Below are 18,068 nucleotides of genomic sequence, written 5' to 3' on the forward strand. Positions count from 1 at the left end.
TAGGTAAATTGATTAGGTACATTAAATTTGTTTTATAATAACTAAACCAAACAAATTAATCTAATATTTTTTGTATATGTGTGTTAACTATATGGTTTCGTTTCCTCTACGCTACTAATCGATCAGTGTTACGCAGTACTATAAAAACATTAACTGCCATTGTCCAAAAATTCTGAAGATTATATGCTAAATATTATAGCTTAGTTTTTAATGTTTTAGTAACCCGTTACATATATAATTTTTCGTCAGTAAAAGCTAGCTTTGTTAAAATTAATTTATAACTTTTTGTTAAAAAGTACTCAAAACATTTTCTGAAAAAAACTGTCATAAGAAAAATATTTTATTTAAAACTTTTTAGACTAATTGTGTTGTAAAATACATATACATTCATCTGTAAAAATAAAGATATAAACATGCTTAACTAATTTATGTTAAACTATTGGTACAATATGAACTAATTCTAAAAATAGTTTTAATTGTGTTTTTCTATTTAATTATCCGTGTCATCCCAATCTCCATTTTGTTTTGGAGGTTTTGGTCCACCCGCTCGCTTCGCAACAATAATCTGATCAACTTGAAGAATTGTACAGGCTGCATTAGTAGCAAGTCTAAGAGCCCAGTACTTTACGAGGTATGAATCTAAAATACCGCTTTGTTTAGCATTTATAGCTTTTCCTGTCTCCACGTCCACACCCCAGTATTGTTTGTCTTCATCCTAGGTATTAACACATTATTTAAAATCAACAATTTTTTAAAACAAGGATATTAGTACTCAAAAACTTAGATAGAGATGTGCAAATTAAATATTTTATTTACAACCAGGTTTCAGTGACAAAAAAGTTGCGAAATCTTCAAATAAAATTAAAATTTTCAATTAAAATATTAACTTTTGTACTCAAAACCCTAAAAATAATAAATTAAGTAGATTTATACTAACAATAAAAACATAAGATTATTTTAATTCAAAATTTTATAAATACTGTGATCAAAAAATTACCTGATGAAGGGCATTTAACGTAGTTACAACATCAGTTGGGTTTAGACCTGCATTTTCAGCAAGACATCTAGGAACACATTCAAGGGACTTAGCAAACTTTTCAATTGCATATTGTTCTAAACCAGGACATTGTTCACCAAATTCTTTTATTCTTTTACTAAGTTCAATTTCACATGCACCAGCTCCTGCTAACAACCTGGCATCCTAGATACAAAAAACTAAATGTAGAAATAAAAATGCTTTTGTTTTAGTATTCTAGCATTTTAAGTAGCAGGTTGCAACACATATAGTTAATTTAAATCTAGTAAACTAAAACTTATTCATATTTGGGCATAACAAAATTAAAAACATACTTTGGTATAAACTTTGTAGTTGTTAACCCCGTCATCAACAGCTCTTTCTAAATCATCTAGAACATTGTCAGTGGCTGCTCTAAGAGCGACAGTGCAAACTTTTCCACCTTTATCAGTATGTTCAAAAACAACGACGGATCGGTTTCCAACTTCATCTTGACGGACTACCGAACAATGACCAGTCTCTTCTTGAGTTGGCACGGTCTATGTTTGATTATAATAAGTTGATATATATTATTTAAGGGCATATAGGGGTCCAACATTTTTTTCTTTTTACTAAAATTAACATTGGCCTTTATTTAAAAGCTTACAGTATATCCTGTAAGATACTTTCAATGAATCAAAAAAACTCAATTAACTTTTTAGATTTGGATTTTTCTAGACTATTTTTCTTTAAATCCGATACAACCGTATGAAATCAAAAATTTTACAAGACCGATTTTCTCTGAACTTTTTTAAATTCACAAAAATCTATCTTCTCCATCATTTTTTAAACAATTAAATTTTTAGGAAATGTTTTCAGATTTCAAATTTTCAGGAAATATTTCTTGCATTTGAAAAAATCCTATTGTAACAATAAAAAAATAAAAAATTGTGATAAAAATAAAAACAAAACATTATTCTTTTTTTTTTAAGAAAAAGTATATTATTACTCAAAACTTTAACAGATTCTACAATAGGATTGTTTTTTATTAAGTTAAGATTAAACTATGGTTTAAAAATAATTGCTTAAAAACTGTGGGAGAAAATAGACTTCAAATTAAATAGTTTTTTTGCATTTATAACTTCACCCTTTTATGAGGATCCTATTGAATTCTAGGACTTTGTCTCCTTATATCTCAAAATCTAGTTTTAAACATTAGAAACGGTAAAAAGCATCTTTTAGCCAAGTTAAAGATCTTTGAAATAAGATCAACATGTATAAAAAGTGCCCTACCCCCGTATGTCCTAAACAGCTTAATTTAATCATTTTCAAGTAAAAATTTAAAAGTTAAGTTTCTAATTCATATAACTTGGGCGAAGTATACTCTTAAAGATACTTTCCTAATCAAAAAACTGATACCTTACACTATTAGAGACGCGCGATGGAGTCACAGGGATGAGTAGTAACATAAAGTGTCTTACATGTAATTATCACACATACTTTATTAAATCAATGAAACTTATCTCCTGCAGTTTTAAAAGAGTTTCATCTATCTTGGGAGTATACATCAAAATTAATAAACATTTTAGTTTTTTTTTATCTGAAACTATTCTTCTTTTTGAGTAACTAATGTCAAATTTTCAATTTTTAAGTTTTTAACTAAATACTTCAAAACACAAATATAAGTATAAGTTTAGCTAAAAATTATTTAGAAAAACTTTGTAAGTAAGTTGAACAAAATAATATCTTTAAAATCATCTTTTAAAGCTATGGTAATTGTTTGATACTGCAAAATTATGTAGTTCTTTTTATTGTACTTCATATTTTTTTATCTTTTCAGATAGCTCGTCATTTATAAATATACTAATTGATATTAAATAAGCATTTATTCATCATAAACGATCCCAAATGGCTGATTAAAACTTGTTAAATTAAACTTACAAATAATGAACAAATAAATCAAGTGATATTATCAATATACTTTTTATTTTCATATCAATAAACATAATAAGTCATATAGTTCATCCATGCTTGCCAGTGTTACAAATGAAACCCCGCTCATTCGTCCAAGGCTTGATGGGGGTATCATTCGAGAAAATGGCTAGCGTTTCTTATGAGAGGTTTTTTAAAGAACTTAAATTAGGATATAATATAACTACAGCACCTTCCTCTAGTGTACGTTCTTTGAACAAAACCCAAAGATGCGTACTTTAAGGAATTAAGCACTCAAAAAATTTTGATCAATTTTTTTCAAAAAATGGCTTACTTTAATATGTTATGATGTGATCTACAACACCCCAAAAACAAAACATTAATTTAACTCTTTTTTTTTGAATAAAATGTTTAATTATTGAAATATATAAGTTAGTTTATTTAAAAAATATATACTTTGTACTTCCTAAATTTAAATTTAGGAACTGATTATTTGAATGATTTAACAAATATTTTTCTAACATTGGCTCTTAACTAAAATAACACAATTAAGTCTGCATAGGTATTAATTTAAACTGAGGCTGGTGCGCAGTCTCAGAAACTTCTGGGTATGTCAAACATTCAGGTCAGGTACTACAATCGCAATTTGCTTTCTCAACTGTCATCTCAACAAGAAGCATCTGATCCTCCTACTAGCTCTTAAAAAATATATTTGTTGAATTTATGATTTAGCCAAAAAAACTCTTCGATAGTGGGCGACAGCCCATCACGTAAGTCTGAAATCTGTTCCACACAAAGCTGAACCTCTCACGATTTTACGGGGGAGGGGGTTGTTTAACTACCTACAAGATTAGTTCTTTAGGTTTATGGTAATCAAAATAAATAAAGTGATGGTGGACCAGAACTCAAGCCTAGTGCGGATCGGAATGATGATTAAATTAAGATAAGATTAAATTCTGCTTACAACCATAGGTCAAATGGTAGAGCAGAAGTACTTCTTGCAGTTTTTCAAGTGGTGGTCTTTTTTCCTTTCTATATTCGTTTAGTTTATCATAAACTGTAAGGATGTCATGACCATCGTTTTTAAGAAGCAGCCTAATATCAATATACATTCTCTTAGTCATTTTTTTCAGCTATTAACATGGCAAGTGCTGTTGACATGCTAACTTTATTGCTAACTTTGGCTTCCTGCTGATGTAACTTTCTTCCAACATTAGCTGTAGCCTTGTCATGTAAATATTGACTTGTCAATCCTAAAGCATACATTTTTGGTTGTGTCGCGCCTTCTTCATTGGCAATTTCAGTTGTTGTGCTAGTAAATGACTGTAGGCGTCTCCGTTGCGTTCTTGGAGCAGCTTCATCTAAGGGAAGGTTTTTTCCCAAATTTAGAATATGAAGACTTTTCAATAACTATTTTCTCGACTATATTTCTATCTGTGCTATGTAATTTTTTATTGTTTTTTTGGATAGTTTTGTATTCTTTGAATAGCTTATCAAGATCTTCTTTAACTTTAGATTTGCTAGATTTTGAAAGTTCAAGCTTGTCTATCACTTCATCAGCAACAGCGTTAAAGTAAGGCTTAGTTTGAAATGGTGGTTTGTGGTTTTTGAACTGTTCGTATATTTGTTCGTTAAACTATCCATATTACTGCTAGGTTTAAATAAGTTATAGTGATAAATATACAAAAAATATATTAGTTTTAATCAGATGCAATACTCTGACTATCTTGTATCATAAATAAAAATACTACTTTTACAAAAACTACTATAATAACTTCAATAACAGTACTACAAAACCTTAAATTTGCAAAAATAGTAAAAAAAAAACTATTTCAATAATTAAAACATATGCTAAGCTACCATGTTTTGACCAATACTAACTGTTCTCATCATTCTTGGAACTTAAATGATCTATAAACAAAAGTAAGTAAATCTATACACATTAAGAACCTTCTAGAACATACAAAATGGTCTATTTTGTCATAGTGAAAAACCAGGGATAGGATATTATATCAATTTTTTTAACAGAAATATCGCTTGTAAAAACCTAAAAAAATAGTTATATAGATTCCTTGTCATTTTTACTAAATTATTTTTTTTTAAATTATGTTGATTCTAAGGTGGCAAATTGAGAAAATTAACCATAAAGAATACCCTAAATTGCCAGAAAATCATCAATGAATTTTCGGCGAGAATAGAAGATTTTTACATTTAAATATTCAAAGAATTTTGACTTTTTTCAATTAACACTAAACCAAAGAAATGAAAAAACTTAAAAAAAAATATTTGTATAAAAGCTTTTAAGGTGTTTTTTAACAGTAGATGTAGACCTTAATTTTGACAAAAATTAAAGCATTTTTCGAGGCTTTTTTAAACTTAAAAAAAGCAAACTTTGGCTACATTTAAGCTTAAATAACTTTTAGTATACTTTAAGCAAAACAGAAACAAACCCAGTTTTTAAAAGACGAAACCCCGCTCTAAACAATTAAATAAAAATCTTGCTTTAACTGTTTAGTCGCAAAAATAGTCAATGGCCACTTGCCATCCCACTGTGGAAGTGGCTGTCAAACAAGCAAAACGATTGCTAAGTCAGCGTTGATGCATCAGTAAGTATCGATAATGACAAGCTTTTGAGTAGGATGCTTCATCTCCAGAATAAACCTGACAGCGAATGTCAAGTATATCCAGCTAATATCATGCATGACTGTAAATTTAAAGTTATATTTTAGTTTTCGAATTAACTGGACAAGTTCTCCAATCCTGCAGTTCAAACCATGTGGAGCAAAGAATGGAAGCGCAAAAATTATAAGCTTCGTGTAAGATTTGTAATGAATTAACAAACGCTTAACCAGAAAAAAAAGGTAGTTGCGACGCCTTCATGTTGGTAACAAATATATAGTGAAGAAATCCTTGAAAATGGAAGTATGTTAATACAAATAATAGTTTATTAACTATAAGAAATAGATGTAGTATTTTTAAGTGGCCAGGGTGGATTTAGCATGAAATTCTAGATAATAAAAAAATATATGTGCGCACGTTTTCATAGCTTTTTGACTAAGATTTTGTGTTAGTCTTTTTTAAGTCTATTTATGCTAATTTCTTTTTTTTTCTGACTTTAATACTGTGTTAGAAAATTTGTTACCTTAATAATATTTTCTAAACGAAGATTTTTTCTTTGATACACTAGGTTGGATTAGGTATGTAACTCATAGTATCAAATTTCATTGTTAACTATTTTTACAGGTAGTTGATTATTTATTGGTAATGATTTTAAATAGTGAGTTTTTCATTAGAAACGGTATAAATTCCGTACATAATATAAGTATTTAATAGACTACTTATGATTTTTATGCTAAAATAAACACATTTTTTAGGCGTACATAATAGACGAGTATAAACAAAAAAATAACAAACCACTTTTGGGAGTGCAGTTGCACCAACAGTTCTGCACAATCTTCTTACATCCCATTTAGAAGTAAGACGAACAACCATTAAGTTGTACTTATTAGCGAAATGAAGTGCCAAATCTGAAACTTTCCCGCCACTAACAACAACATTAACTCCGCTATCAGCAATTGCCTTCACATGCTGTATATCAAAAGCAATTATGTTATTTTTAGTTTTACATCTGTAAACAGTGAATTTCTGGAAAAAGTCTTTTTTATAAAGATATAATAAATAACTTTATTATGACGGTATATTTTTGAATTTGGATTTATAGTAAGACTTAACATATATTTCAAGTAAGACAGTATCTGTTTGTATTCAAAAAATTCTAAATACTCAAACTTTTTATATAAAACTAATTTTTATAAAAATTGGTGTCTCAATGACTTTCATCTATTAAAATAATAAAATTTAGCAACATAAAAAAAGTTATAATATTAAGTCTATCTTTATAATGGTTTATTTTAATTTAGAAAACTAATTGTAGTGACCAACATTTAGCTTTATTGAAAACAATTTTGAGTAAAAAAATAAACAGCTATGTTCTTGTACGAATTCAAAACAGCCACGTTGTACTTAAACGCTTGATTGGAATAAGACTGCATTTCAGTAAATTCAAGAGTTTTCAGCATCATAAGTTTTAAGTTTTAAATTTTGTAAAATAATTTTCTCAATTAAGTTTACAAATTAATATTACGAAAAACAAACTTAATGACACCATTTCATACTACAACACTATTAACAAAACTTATATTATTATTACACTTTATTTAAAAACTATATATAACTTACAGCTTCCATTAGATTTTCTTCCCCCTTGCTAAAATCTTTTAATTCTTTTGCATTTTTCAGTAAAACTGTTCCCTTTGTCTCAGTAGCAAGCATGTCAAAAGGACAAGTAAAGACTGCTATACTAGCATTTTTTACATTTTGAACGTTACCTGTTTTAGAATTAAGTAGTAAAAATATTTTAACTTAAATATTAAGTTTAAATCAAAAACCTAATATTAATATTATAGTAGAGCGATACTATAATACAGAGGTCGGCAGCCTATTATAAGTCGCAGGTCTACTTTCCTAGAAAAAAATTCTTGCTGGCTACAATTTTTTATATTACTATTTCATAACTCAATTATTTACTTTTCTATAGTTTACTAATTTGGTTTTGCTAAAAAGATTCTTAACTCACGTAGTTACGTAATCATCAAAGCAAGGTTAGTACTTAATTTTTTTATATTTAGTAATATTACAGAAAACAACGACTTTTAATTGTTGATTACAATTGGAGAGAAATATTTACATAAGTTAAGGGCATGGGGGGGTCCACCTTGATTTTTAAAGTTGATTTTATTTTATAGTTATATCTGAGCCATAAGAAATTTTTTACCGCTTGAAAAAATTCAAAGTATTTTTTAAGATATGAGCAGTCAAAGTCGGTGACCTCAATAGGTTCTTAATGAAAGGCGCAAACTAAAAACGCGAAAAAAGACCATTTCACTAAAAATCTATCTCCTCCTTCATTTTTTAAGCAATCTTCTTCAAATTTTCACAGAAAGTGTATTATTAAATTTCAAAAAGATTGAATGCAGGAATTTTTTTAATTTTGAAAAATAAAATTTTTATAAAAAAAAACCACTTATTTTTTTTTGTTTTTTTTTTTCTAAAATTTTTATTTTTTAATATTTTCAAAATTTCAACATTCAAAGTCTTTTAAACTATAAAAGGAACGTTTCCTAAAAAATTGAGTCCCTATATCAAAAAATGAAGGAGAAGATAAGTTTTTAGTGATATTTTAAATTTTCGAGAAAATTGATCTCGAAAAACTCGCGGTCTATACGTTTGTATCGGAAACTTTTTATAAAAAACACAATATCTCAAAAGTTAAATATTTTTTAGTATTTTTTAATTCTATAAAAACTGGCTTGTAGTTTGTACTTAAAGCTTTCATATAAGATCCAATGATATTTTTAGTAAAAAAAATTGTCGGACCGCCCCACCTATGCCCCTTAATAAAGAATATTGAAGAACTTGGGGAGTATTTGTATATAAAAATCCTTTAGAGTAATTTAAAATTGATAAAACTTAAATACTCCTCGTCTATGTTATTTGACTGACAAATTTTACTATCTTAAATTATTGATCAGAAGAGCATAGCAGAGTTGCCAAATATTTTTGAGAATTTTCTTCCAGGTTTTTGAAAGTACACGTTTTTGGTCTATTTTTGGTTTAAAGTTAGGTTTAAGGTTGAAAACTTAAAGTAGTATAACAACATTTGAAAGATACTGTAAAGCTACTTTAAATGTGTTTTTAACAAAAAAAAACTTTGATGACAAAAAATTTTTATCTACGTGATATATTTTTCGTGTCAAATCAAAATTTTACTACTTACCAAGTAAAAATTAAATAAAATTCCAGGTTTTTTAGTAATTTTTCTTCAAAACTCCAGGTTTTTTAGTGATTTATGTTCAAAATTCCAGGTTATTTTTTTATTTCTTAAATTCCAGGTTTTTCCAGATTGTTATAGACTAAATTGTCAAATTCCAGGTTTTTCAAGGATTGAGGTTTTTTGGCAATCCCGGCATAAGTTTATTAGAACGTAACTATAAAATTACAAAAAAGCTACTGATTAACTACTTTAACAAAATCAATTAGAGTAATACTCAATTTTGATCTATAAAATATTTTTGTTTTTTTGAAATATATAAATGACAATATTGTTAAGTTATTTAGAGCTGCCGATTATAATTAAAAATTTTCAAATACATTTTTCCAATTTCATGAACTATAAACAACTTCTAACATTTTTACTGGATACTATTGGAATCACTCTTATTCTAAAACACCTTAAAGATAAAATATAAACAAGTAAATTTGATAGCTTACTTTCACAAGACCTTTGAAAAAGCATTCCATTGACTATTGATGAAGATAAAACATCAGATCCTGGAATTTTGGAAACTCTTATGTTGTCAACATTGAACCTCAAACTCTCAGCTGGTAGTATGTTAACTGCAAAAAACAGGCTAGTAAAAACTAAATTGAACAGCATGAAAACTTAAAATATCAAAAAGATTGCTTAACAATATTCATATAGCTGTTTGTATAAAATTCAATGTATTAAAATGTGTAATATAATATATCAAAAATTTTAGGCCATAGGGTAAATAACTTTTTTATAAAGTTATTTAATTTCTTTATATTATCAAGCTACTTTTTTTCAATTGAAGGTAGTTTTAAAATATACAAAACAATACTAGCTCAACTGTTTAACCACAAAACGGATTTTTAAATAAGTTCTAATTTATAAGCTTTATAATTTGAAAACCTGTTTAGTGGTGAAACTGGTTACTGATAAAACCAATAGTATATATTTTGTTGGTAGCTGTCAAATTTGCACAAACATACAAAATTGCACGAAGATACTTTTGCACAAGGGAATAAAATTGCACCAAGACACTTTTGCACAAGACGCTTTTGCATGGGTTTTTTTTTTGTAAATTTTAATTTATTTTTTTTTACTATCACTGTTACCCCTAACCCTTACCCTCGATCGGTAGCTTTTTTTTAATTGATTATTTTTTTATATAAAATGTTTATTAGTTATTATTTTATTTTTACTATCACTGTTACCCCTAACCCTTACCCTCGGTCGGTAACTTTTTTCTTTATTTTTTCTTTTAGTTTAATTTCTGTTTTTTTTAACTCATGTGCAAAATTGTAACTCGTGCAAAAGTATCTTTGTGCAATTTTGTGCCCTAATGCAATTTTGTGCCCTAATGCAATTTAGTCATTTAGTTAGAAACTTTATCATGATGTATACTAAAAAAATTAGCCATGATCTTACATAAAATATTTATATAAAACTTACAAAAACAAACGAAAATAAAGAAAAAACACATGTAATGAAACAGTAACTATAGTTAATAGACAAGAGTACGGTTCATTAAAAAACTTGTAAAAAATATAAATTTCAAAATAATGTACTATTTATAAAATAATGAAGCATAAAAAATAAAACTCTAACTAAGAAACAGTTTAAAGTGTAAATGTGCTATAACAATTTAAATAGTATAAACTGTAAACTAATAAAGTGTCCTTGCCACAGATCATCAACACTAAAAATATTACAAAGAAATACTACTTGTTCCAATAGGTTAATAGTTCAACATGTTTCTAGGAAAATTTTGCAACTCTTGTCGACTTTATAAAGGATTTTTTTATTTTATCTTACCATTTGAAAGCTTTGGAATTTAATGATTTTGTTAGTAAATTTTTAAGAAAATGTTGCAATTTTTGTCCGACTTTGAAGGATTTTTTGTTTAACTTTTACCATTTTAAGGCTTTGAAAAATAAGGAATTTTGTAAACTAGAACTGACAAATTCTGACAATTTGACCCCAAAAAACTGACTTAGCTCTTGTCCTATAGTCTAAGACTTTTTTTAAATATTTTAGTTAAGATATAATACTACAGCTATTTATTGCTATAAAAAAGAATAAAACTTACCACAAGCTTTAGCAATAAGACTAGAAAGAAAATCTTCATGTCCATATTGTTTGCTACCAATTGAAGTTTTAAGGGCAGCAGCTACCTCATCAACATTTCTCAGTTCTTCAACTCTTGAACAAACTAGTCCTGTTGGTTAAAAAATCTACATGAACTTCTATAAGAAGTTTTGCAAAAACACAAATATCATAAGTTCATAAAATTGAATATACATTTTTTTGATCAGTGGATAACTTTTTTTTGGCTAAAACTTTGCCTGCATATATAAATTAACTCTGTTATTTTTTTTAATTCTTGATTTGTTATTTAGATAGTGTTGACAATAGTTAAAACTACCGGAAAAAATCAAAAACTAGCCTGAACTAATATAAACTTTTGAAAAAAACTTTTTGCCCATTCAAACTATTTGCAGCATGTTTATAACATAGGGCTTCAGATTTTATGTCTTAAGAACTCTAAAAAAATATCTTTGCAAAACTGGAAAGACCTTAGGAACTGAAAACATTGATCTAATAAATGTACATGCAAAGTTGGGGGTGAGAATTTTTAGTTTTTATTTCTATACATTAGTACTCAGTTTCAAAAAGAAAAAGAAAAAACGTTAATTATACAAATACTAAAATATATACATAAATTTAAACATTCAAAATTAACTTAAACTAGAACATAAAACAACCGTCTGTTTAACCGCAAGGCAAAAGTTTTAACAAATTATAGAAACAAAAACTAAAATATAAACAAATGTAATAAAGTAGTAAAACAAAAAATAGTTAAAAAAATATATAAAGGGTTGCCACTCATTTTTCAAATTTTTTTTCAGGTTTTCCAAATTTCTTCCAGGTTTTTAAAAGTACACATTTTTAGGTCTATTTTTAGTTTAAAATAAGTTTAAGGTAAGAAACTGTATTAAATTGTATAAAAACATTAAAAAGATACTGTAAAGCTAATTTAAATATATTTCTTAATAAGAAAAAATTTTGATCATGACAATTTTTTTTTTTTTATATGATAGACTCTTTAAGTCAAATCGAAATTTTACTACTGAATATGTGAAAATTGTTGAAATTCGAGGTTTTTCCAGGTTTTTTTTCAAAATTTCCTAAATTCCAAGTTTTTCCAGTTTTTTTTTTGCCTTATTTGTCAAATTCCAGATAAAGTGGCAACCCTGTATATATTAAAAACTGAATAAACATTTTTTATTCATTAACTAAAATCTGGGTAGGTGTCAAAATTGCACTGAGGGACACTTATACACGAAGAGTCACTTTTGCACAGGTGGAAACTTTTTTTATTATACTTTTTATTAATTTTTATTTAACTATCACTGTTACCCCTAACCCTTACCCTTGGTCAGTACATTTTTTACTACCACTATTACCCCTAACCCTTAGTCGGTAATCTTTTATTTTTTTTGCTCTACCTTTTTTTTACACTCCTGCAAAAGTGTCTTTGTGCAAAAATGTCCATTAGTGCATATATGACCCTTCGTACATATTTACCCGTCCCCAAAAGATCTGGTTATCAAAAAGGAAATAGATTACATGACTGAATCAAAATGCAGCATAATATAAGAATATAATTTTGAGGAAATTTTCAGAATGTGTTTAATAGTTAGTTATGTTATTATGCTAAGGGTAGGCAAACTGTGGCCTCCAAAGCAAAAAAGTTTGGCCCGCGATGTACATTTTACTTAATAACATATTTTTTAAATAGTACAAAAAAAGTACAGAACAAAAAAGTAGTTACAGTTAGGGTCTTAACATAATGATTAGTATTTATTAGTCATTTATTACTTTTTACTTTATTATACTTTTAGTTTAAAATAGCATACTTTTATATATTTATACTATTATTTTTATTTACAGCTTCCCCTGAGCAAATTTTTACAAAATAGTCCAGCCTAGGACCCATTATTTTTAGAAAAACCGACCTTTTACTTACAAAATACTACCAAATTTTAATTTATGCCTTTCCAATGCATATGTTTATACCTGGCTAAATTCATGATATTATAATGCTTACACACTGTTATTTAATATTTGTACGTTTTGATTTTTTTTTTTGGTTTTGTTAATACACTGACTGAAGATCTTACTTTTTAAGGTCAGTTAAACAATTATTTCCGAGAATGCAAAGTTATTTATTATGTTCATTTAAAGTTTTATAAATTTATGTTATAAAAAAATATATTTCATATTTCTTTAATAAACACAAACTATTTATTTACTTTTAAAACTATTGTAGACAACGTATTAGAACTACGTCTGAAATAGAATTCATTAACTTAAGTAGATTATGTTTTAATAAGTATTTCAGTTACTAATAGTCTAAACTCTATATATATATATAATATTTATTCATTTACTTTGTTATACAATCAAATAGAAATTTTGCTCCAATTTAACTTGTTGAGTGCTTTTGACCTAAACTTTTTTTAAAACTATTTTATATATAACAGTCTAAACTAAAAGATGCTCTTAACTATAGACTGCTTTTAACAATATACAAAATATTTTTAACCTGGTAGTATTTCAATTGCTTTCTTACACGCTTGTTCATACCCATCAATGATATCTGTTTCTTTTAATCCATTACGTAGCAATTCTTCAGCGTGTTTAAGAAGGGCACCTGCAAATATAATTAAATTATAAAAATTTTAAAGACATATTTTAATAACCTATTTAATTTTTAATGTAATGCTATTGTAAGTTGAGGACTTAAAAGGTCCACACAGTTTTTACAAGTTGATATTACTTTGTTGATTTTTATTTTGGCTAACAGATATTTTTAGTCTATTAAAAAATTAGAGGTATTTTTTTATGATTTAAAGGATCAAAGTTTATGAACTATAGATACCTTATAAAGAGCGAAAAATACAAAAGCAAAATATTTGACTGAAATACAATCTTCTCTGTAAACTTATATACATATCTTTCAAATGTTCTCAATAAGTCCATTACTAATATTTAATTCTTTGAAGTGTAGTAAATTATTATTTTGTAAAATAACAATTTCTTTTCCAGACACCACCTAACTGATATTTGTCATTAATTTAAAGTTCTTTAAAAATTTGAATAATACAAATAATGCTTCCTGAAAGTTTGAGGTCTCTAGCTTAAAAAATATAAGAAGGATAGATTTTTATTGATTTTTTTAAACTACCAACAAAAGAGACAATGAAAAAATTTCAGTCAAACTTGTATCAGAAGTTTTTTACTGAAATAATAGATAAATTTTATTTAGATTTAATAATTATCTATCAAAAGTTTAGGAAAGGTTTTAAAAACTACCTCTTAAGTTTATACGTCCAGCATCTGTACAAAAGCAAATATTAAATTATAAAAAAATCCTTCCTTGTGCCTTAAGGTGCTTATAAATAAGGCGACCTTTGAGTTTTTGGCTAAAGTATTTTTACACTATGGCAAATACCACAAAAATTACATATTTCAAAATTTTAAATGATTTAAAGAAACTTTCACCTTGGCGGACTTCAATTTTGTGGAAACTACCCCAATGCAAACTGTATGAGATCCAAAAAACTTAACCTTTAAATTTTTAGCTGAAACATTTTTAAATGAGGCCAATTATCACAAAAACACACTGGGCACAATTTAAGACGACTTAAAGGATGTTTTATGAAGGCACTTCTTTATTTATGTAACTTTAAACCCTTTTTGTTTTTTTCTTTAATTTCCAGTTTGTTTTACAAAAAATAAAGAAGTGCCACCATAAAATTTCTATCAACAGTCTTAATTTGTGCACAATTTTTGATAAATGGCAACATGAAAAAAAATCAGGTAAAAACTTTAAGGTCAAATTTTTGGGTCCCATACAGTAAGCATTGGGGTGGTAATCAGAAATTTGAGTTCCGCTAAGGTTAAATTTTGTTCAAATCACATAAGTTTGCACAGGGCGTTTTTGTGGTATTCGTCAAGTATTTTAAAAAATTAGATTAAAATCTAAAGGTTACCGTATTTCGAAGCACTCTAATGTGCCCTTATCTTGTTTTCAATAAGTTATAAATACAATATTTTAATACTATATTATGTGAATATTCAAATATTTTTATAAGTTAATATTTTATCAAGTAAAAAGCTACAAATCATTGACAACAATTTTTTATCCATAATGACAGAATTAGATAGTCAGATACTTCAATAATAATACAGCTGCGAATTAATTGTTCAATATATTAACAGGTTTTAGAAGGAAAACATTTCAACCCTATCAAATATTAACAATTATTAAATTATCAATGTGCTTATACCTAATTAAATTTAAAAAATTGGTGCTTTTAAACATAATTTCTTACCAGGTAAGCAAGGCTACTAACTTGATGTTTATAAAATTGTTTTAATTTTTTTAGGAAAAAGATGGTTTCAACTTCGAAACAGTAGAAAATTAAATATATATTAAGTTAGCAACGTACTTGGACTTTAGTAAATAAGTTTTAAATTTTCTAGTAAAATTAAATCTCAAAGGTTATAGACTATTTAAGATACCAAAATAACTGTTATCTTAACTATGCAAAATATGGTTACAAATTCAAAACTGTGGAAAATGTAGAAGGATTTTTCAATAATTCTCCAATGACACAGCCGTATATTTATTTCTTGTTTTAAATAAACTGTAAGTCAGTAATAACAGGTAAAATTTGTAAAATTGACAAAAAACACAAACTTAAAAATAGTAATTTTATTATCAACTTTTTAAAATAGTAAATTAACAACTATAAACAAATATTAAGCTAACAGTATGTATATACTTTTATGTAAGTATGAAATTAAAAAAAAATCACATGCTTTTTAATACAGATTTGAATTGTTGAAAATTTGGAATCTGCAGTCAGAGGTAAAAATATTGTGATAGTATTTTTTTAATTCTATTTATAAGTTTATATCAATTTTGATCTAGTATTCACATGCTAAGAGTTCTTTATCTGACATTTGTTAGTAGTTTGAATAATTTAACATATAATTTGCACTTTTATTGTTAGTTAAATAAGCACTTCACCTAGTAAACTCAGATTTTTCTTTATTCAACACAAACAATTATATAATCAAGATACTTCAAACAAATATTTTTTTACATCAAGTATGAGACAAACATTAGTTTTTGAAAGTTTATTTAGTTTTATAATACTAACCAGCAAAAATTAGTACAAAATTTGTACCATCACCGCATTCCTGTTCACACATTTCAGTAGCTAAAACTAACATTTTAGCAGCAGGGTGTATGACCTGAATTTAAAATTAAATATATTGTTTTTATTGTACAATTATACTACTCTTGGTAAACATTAATATTTCAAAAATTAAGCCTTTCTTTAAAATTTTTGTAGCTGTACAACTTAATTTTAAACTTAAATTTTAATTTAAGTTTTGCTTATTCACAAAATAAATAAAACATTTATTGGCTATAAAGAATCAGACTAAGCTTATAAGTTTTATTTTATAAATTAGCATAAAACTAAACTAAATTATTTCTTCTAAAATCATTATCCAATAAACTGATTTAGTAATTAATCTAAACAACTGAGTACAACTAATTATTAGATTTTGAATCAGCTGATCCAGAAATTAACTAATTAATAAAAATATTTTCAAAAAAAATAATCTTTAAAATACATAAATACATAATACATTACTCCCAATTTGCAAATTTAAGATAAAATATGGGGAGAGTTGCAACATCAATTATTTCAAATATAGTTTATTTATGTTTACTAATTTCAAAAGTATATTTCTATTCGGAAGCATTTTGAATAAAAAAACACTTAAGAACCTCATATGAGAGATACATTGTATTTTAAATAAATTATCAGTTCTATTATAACTAACTTCCAGCTCTTTAAGAATAGTTGCAGCATCATTAGTAACATATAGTTTTTCAATGTGATTAATAACCATTTTGCTCATTCCTAAAGAAAACATTTTAAAGTTAAATTTTAATTTTTAAACCTATGCTGAAACTAAAACTTTGAAAACTAACCATATGGACCAAAGGTTGTGCTCAGAGTAGCTGAAAGCTCATTACATGCTTTAATGTTTCGAAAGACTGCTTCTTCTAAACCTTGAAAATTCTGTTAACAAAGCACTATTTAAAATGGAATATAAAGAAGTACGGATTAACAACTACAAAATTAAAAACAATTAACAATAATGGTAAATATAAAAAATATATTATTAAGCTTTATTAATATTAGAATTTTATTTTTTAATTAGATTCAACCATCATGACATAACTATTTAGCTGAAAAATAAAAAAAACTGAAACTTAAATTGTATAAGCAAGCTGAAAGAATTGTTTTAATTTTTCATTCTAAAACTAGTTATTATTTAGTAGTAGACTTTTTACATATGAATACTTAAAATCACATAAAACTAAAAATAAATTAACAGTTGTAATCAAATTATTTTTATTAAAATCATCATTTAGCTTAGACGATTGACTGTTAAAGAGTCAAAAACCTCTTGAAAGTTTAGAAAAACAAAGATTACAAAAGATCTTTAAACTCTTAATATAATGTTTAACTAAATTATTACAATTATATTAAAAGGTTCAAATGATACATTCTGTATAAACTAAACAAACTTTAGTTCCTTCTTTTAGCATCTGCTGAATACCAGGAGCTCTTGGTACATGAAAAGCCATTTTTAATTATAATTCTTTAAAAAGTCTAAATAAATCTAGATTTAAATAGATTTTAAAAATTTCATGTCTTATTAAGGGCATAGGGGGTATAAAACACTTTTTTCACAATTTGATCTTAATTTATATAGTTTCTACTAAGCTACAAGATCAGGGTTCGTGCGCGAAATTTTTCATTTAGCCTGACTGAGACCAATTTAGCCTGACATTTTTTAAAGTAAGGAAAATCCCCTTCAGAAGTCATTTAAAGCATTGGGGGGTCTTGATTAGTACTATTGTAGTCTTTGACTTCAAACAGCTTAATCTCAAAAATATTTTAAATATTTTAAATTAAATTTAAACTTTTTAAATCTGCAAAAAGCAACTCATAGCTTAGTTACAACTCAATAAAATAAGACTAAATTGTGAAAAAGGTGATTTTCCCTTCTATGCCCTTAACATAACAAATTCAGTGATAAGTTTTAAAATAAGTGTTATATCTAATCTATTACTAGTGTAAAAATTTAATATATTTTACTAAACACAAATGTCTAATTTAA

General features: G+C 26.4%; 1 protein-coding gene across 1 annotated transcript; it reads right to left on the reverse strand.

The window, feature by feature from the left end:
- Positions 1 to 324: 324 nt before the first annotated feature.
- On the reverse strand, positions 325 to 17,569 carry LOC145829532 (T-complex protein 1 subunit theta-like). Its single transcript, XM_082937362.1, has 12 exons — positions 17,473 to 17,569; positions 16,870 to 16,960; positions 16,719 to 16,798; positions 16,025 to 16,118; positions 13,399 to 13,506; positions 10,879 to 11,007; positions 9,257 to 9,382; positions 7,166 to 7,314; positions 6,341 to 6,514; positions 1,351 to 1,554; positions 998 to 1,201; positions 325 to 715 (listed from the first exon to the last, which is right to left on the reverse strand). Exons 1-12 carry the CDS (start codon positions 17,530 to 17,532, stop codon positions 491 to 493), a joined length of 1,644 nt encoding a protein of 547 aa, XP_082793488.1. The 5' UTR covers positions 17,533 to 17,569; the 3' UTR covers positions 325 to 490.
- Between the last annotated feature and the right edge of the window lie 499 nt (positions 17,570 to 18,068).

The sequence above is a fragment of the Thalia democratica genome, chromosome 2, assembly GCF_965202585.1.
Source record: "Thalia democratica chromosome 2, ktThaDemo2.hap1.1, whole genome shotgun sequence".
In the NCBI taxonomy this organism is placed as follows: Eukaryota; Metazoa; Chordata; class Thaliacea; order Salpida; family Salpidae; genus Thalia; species Thalia democratica.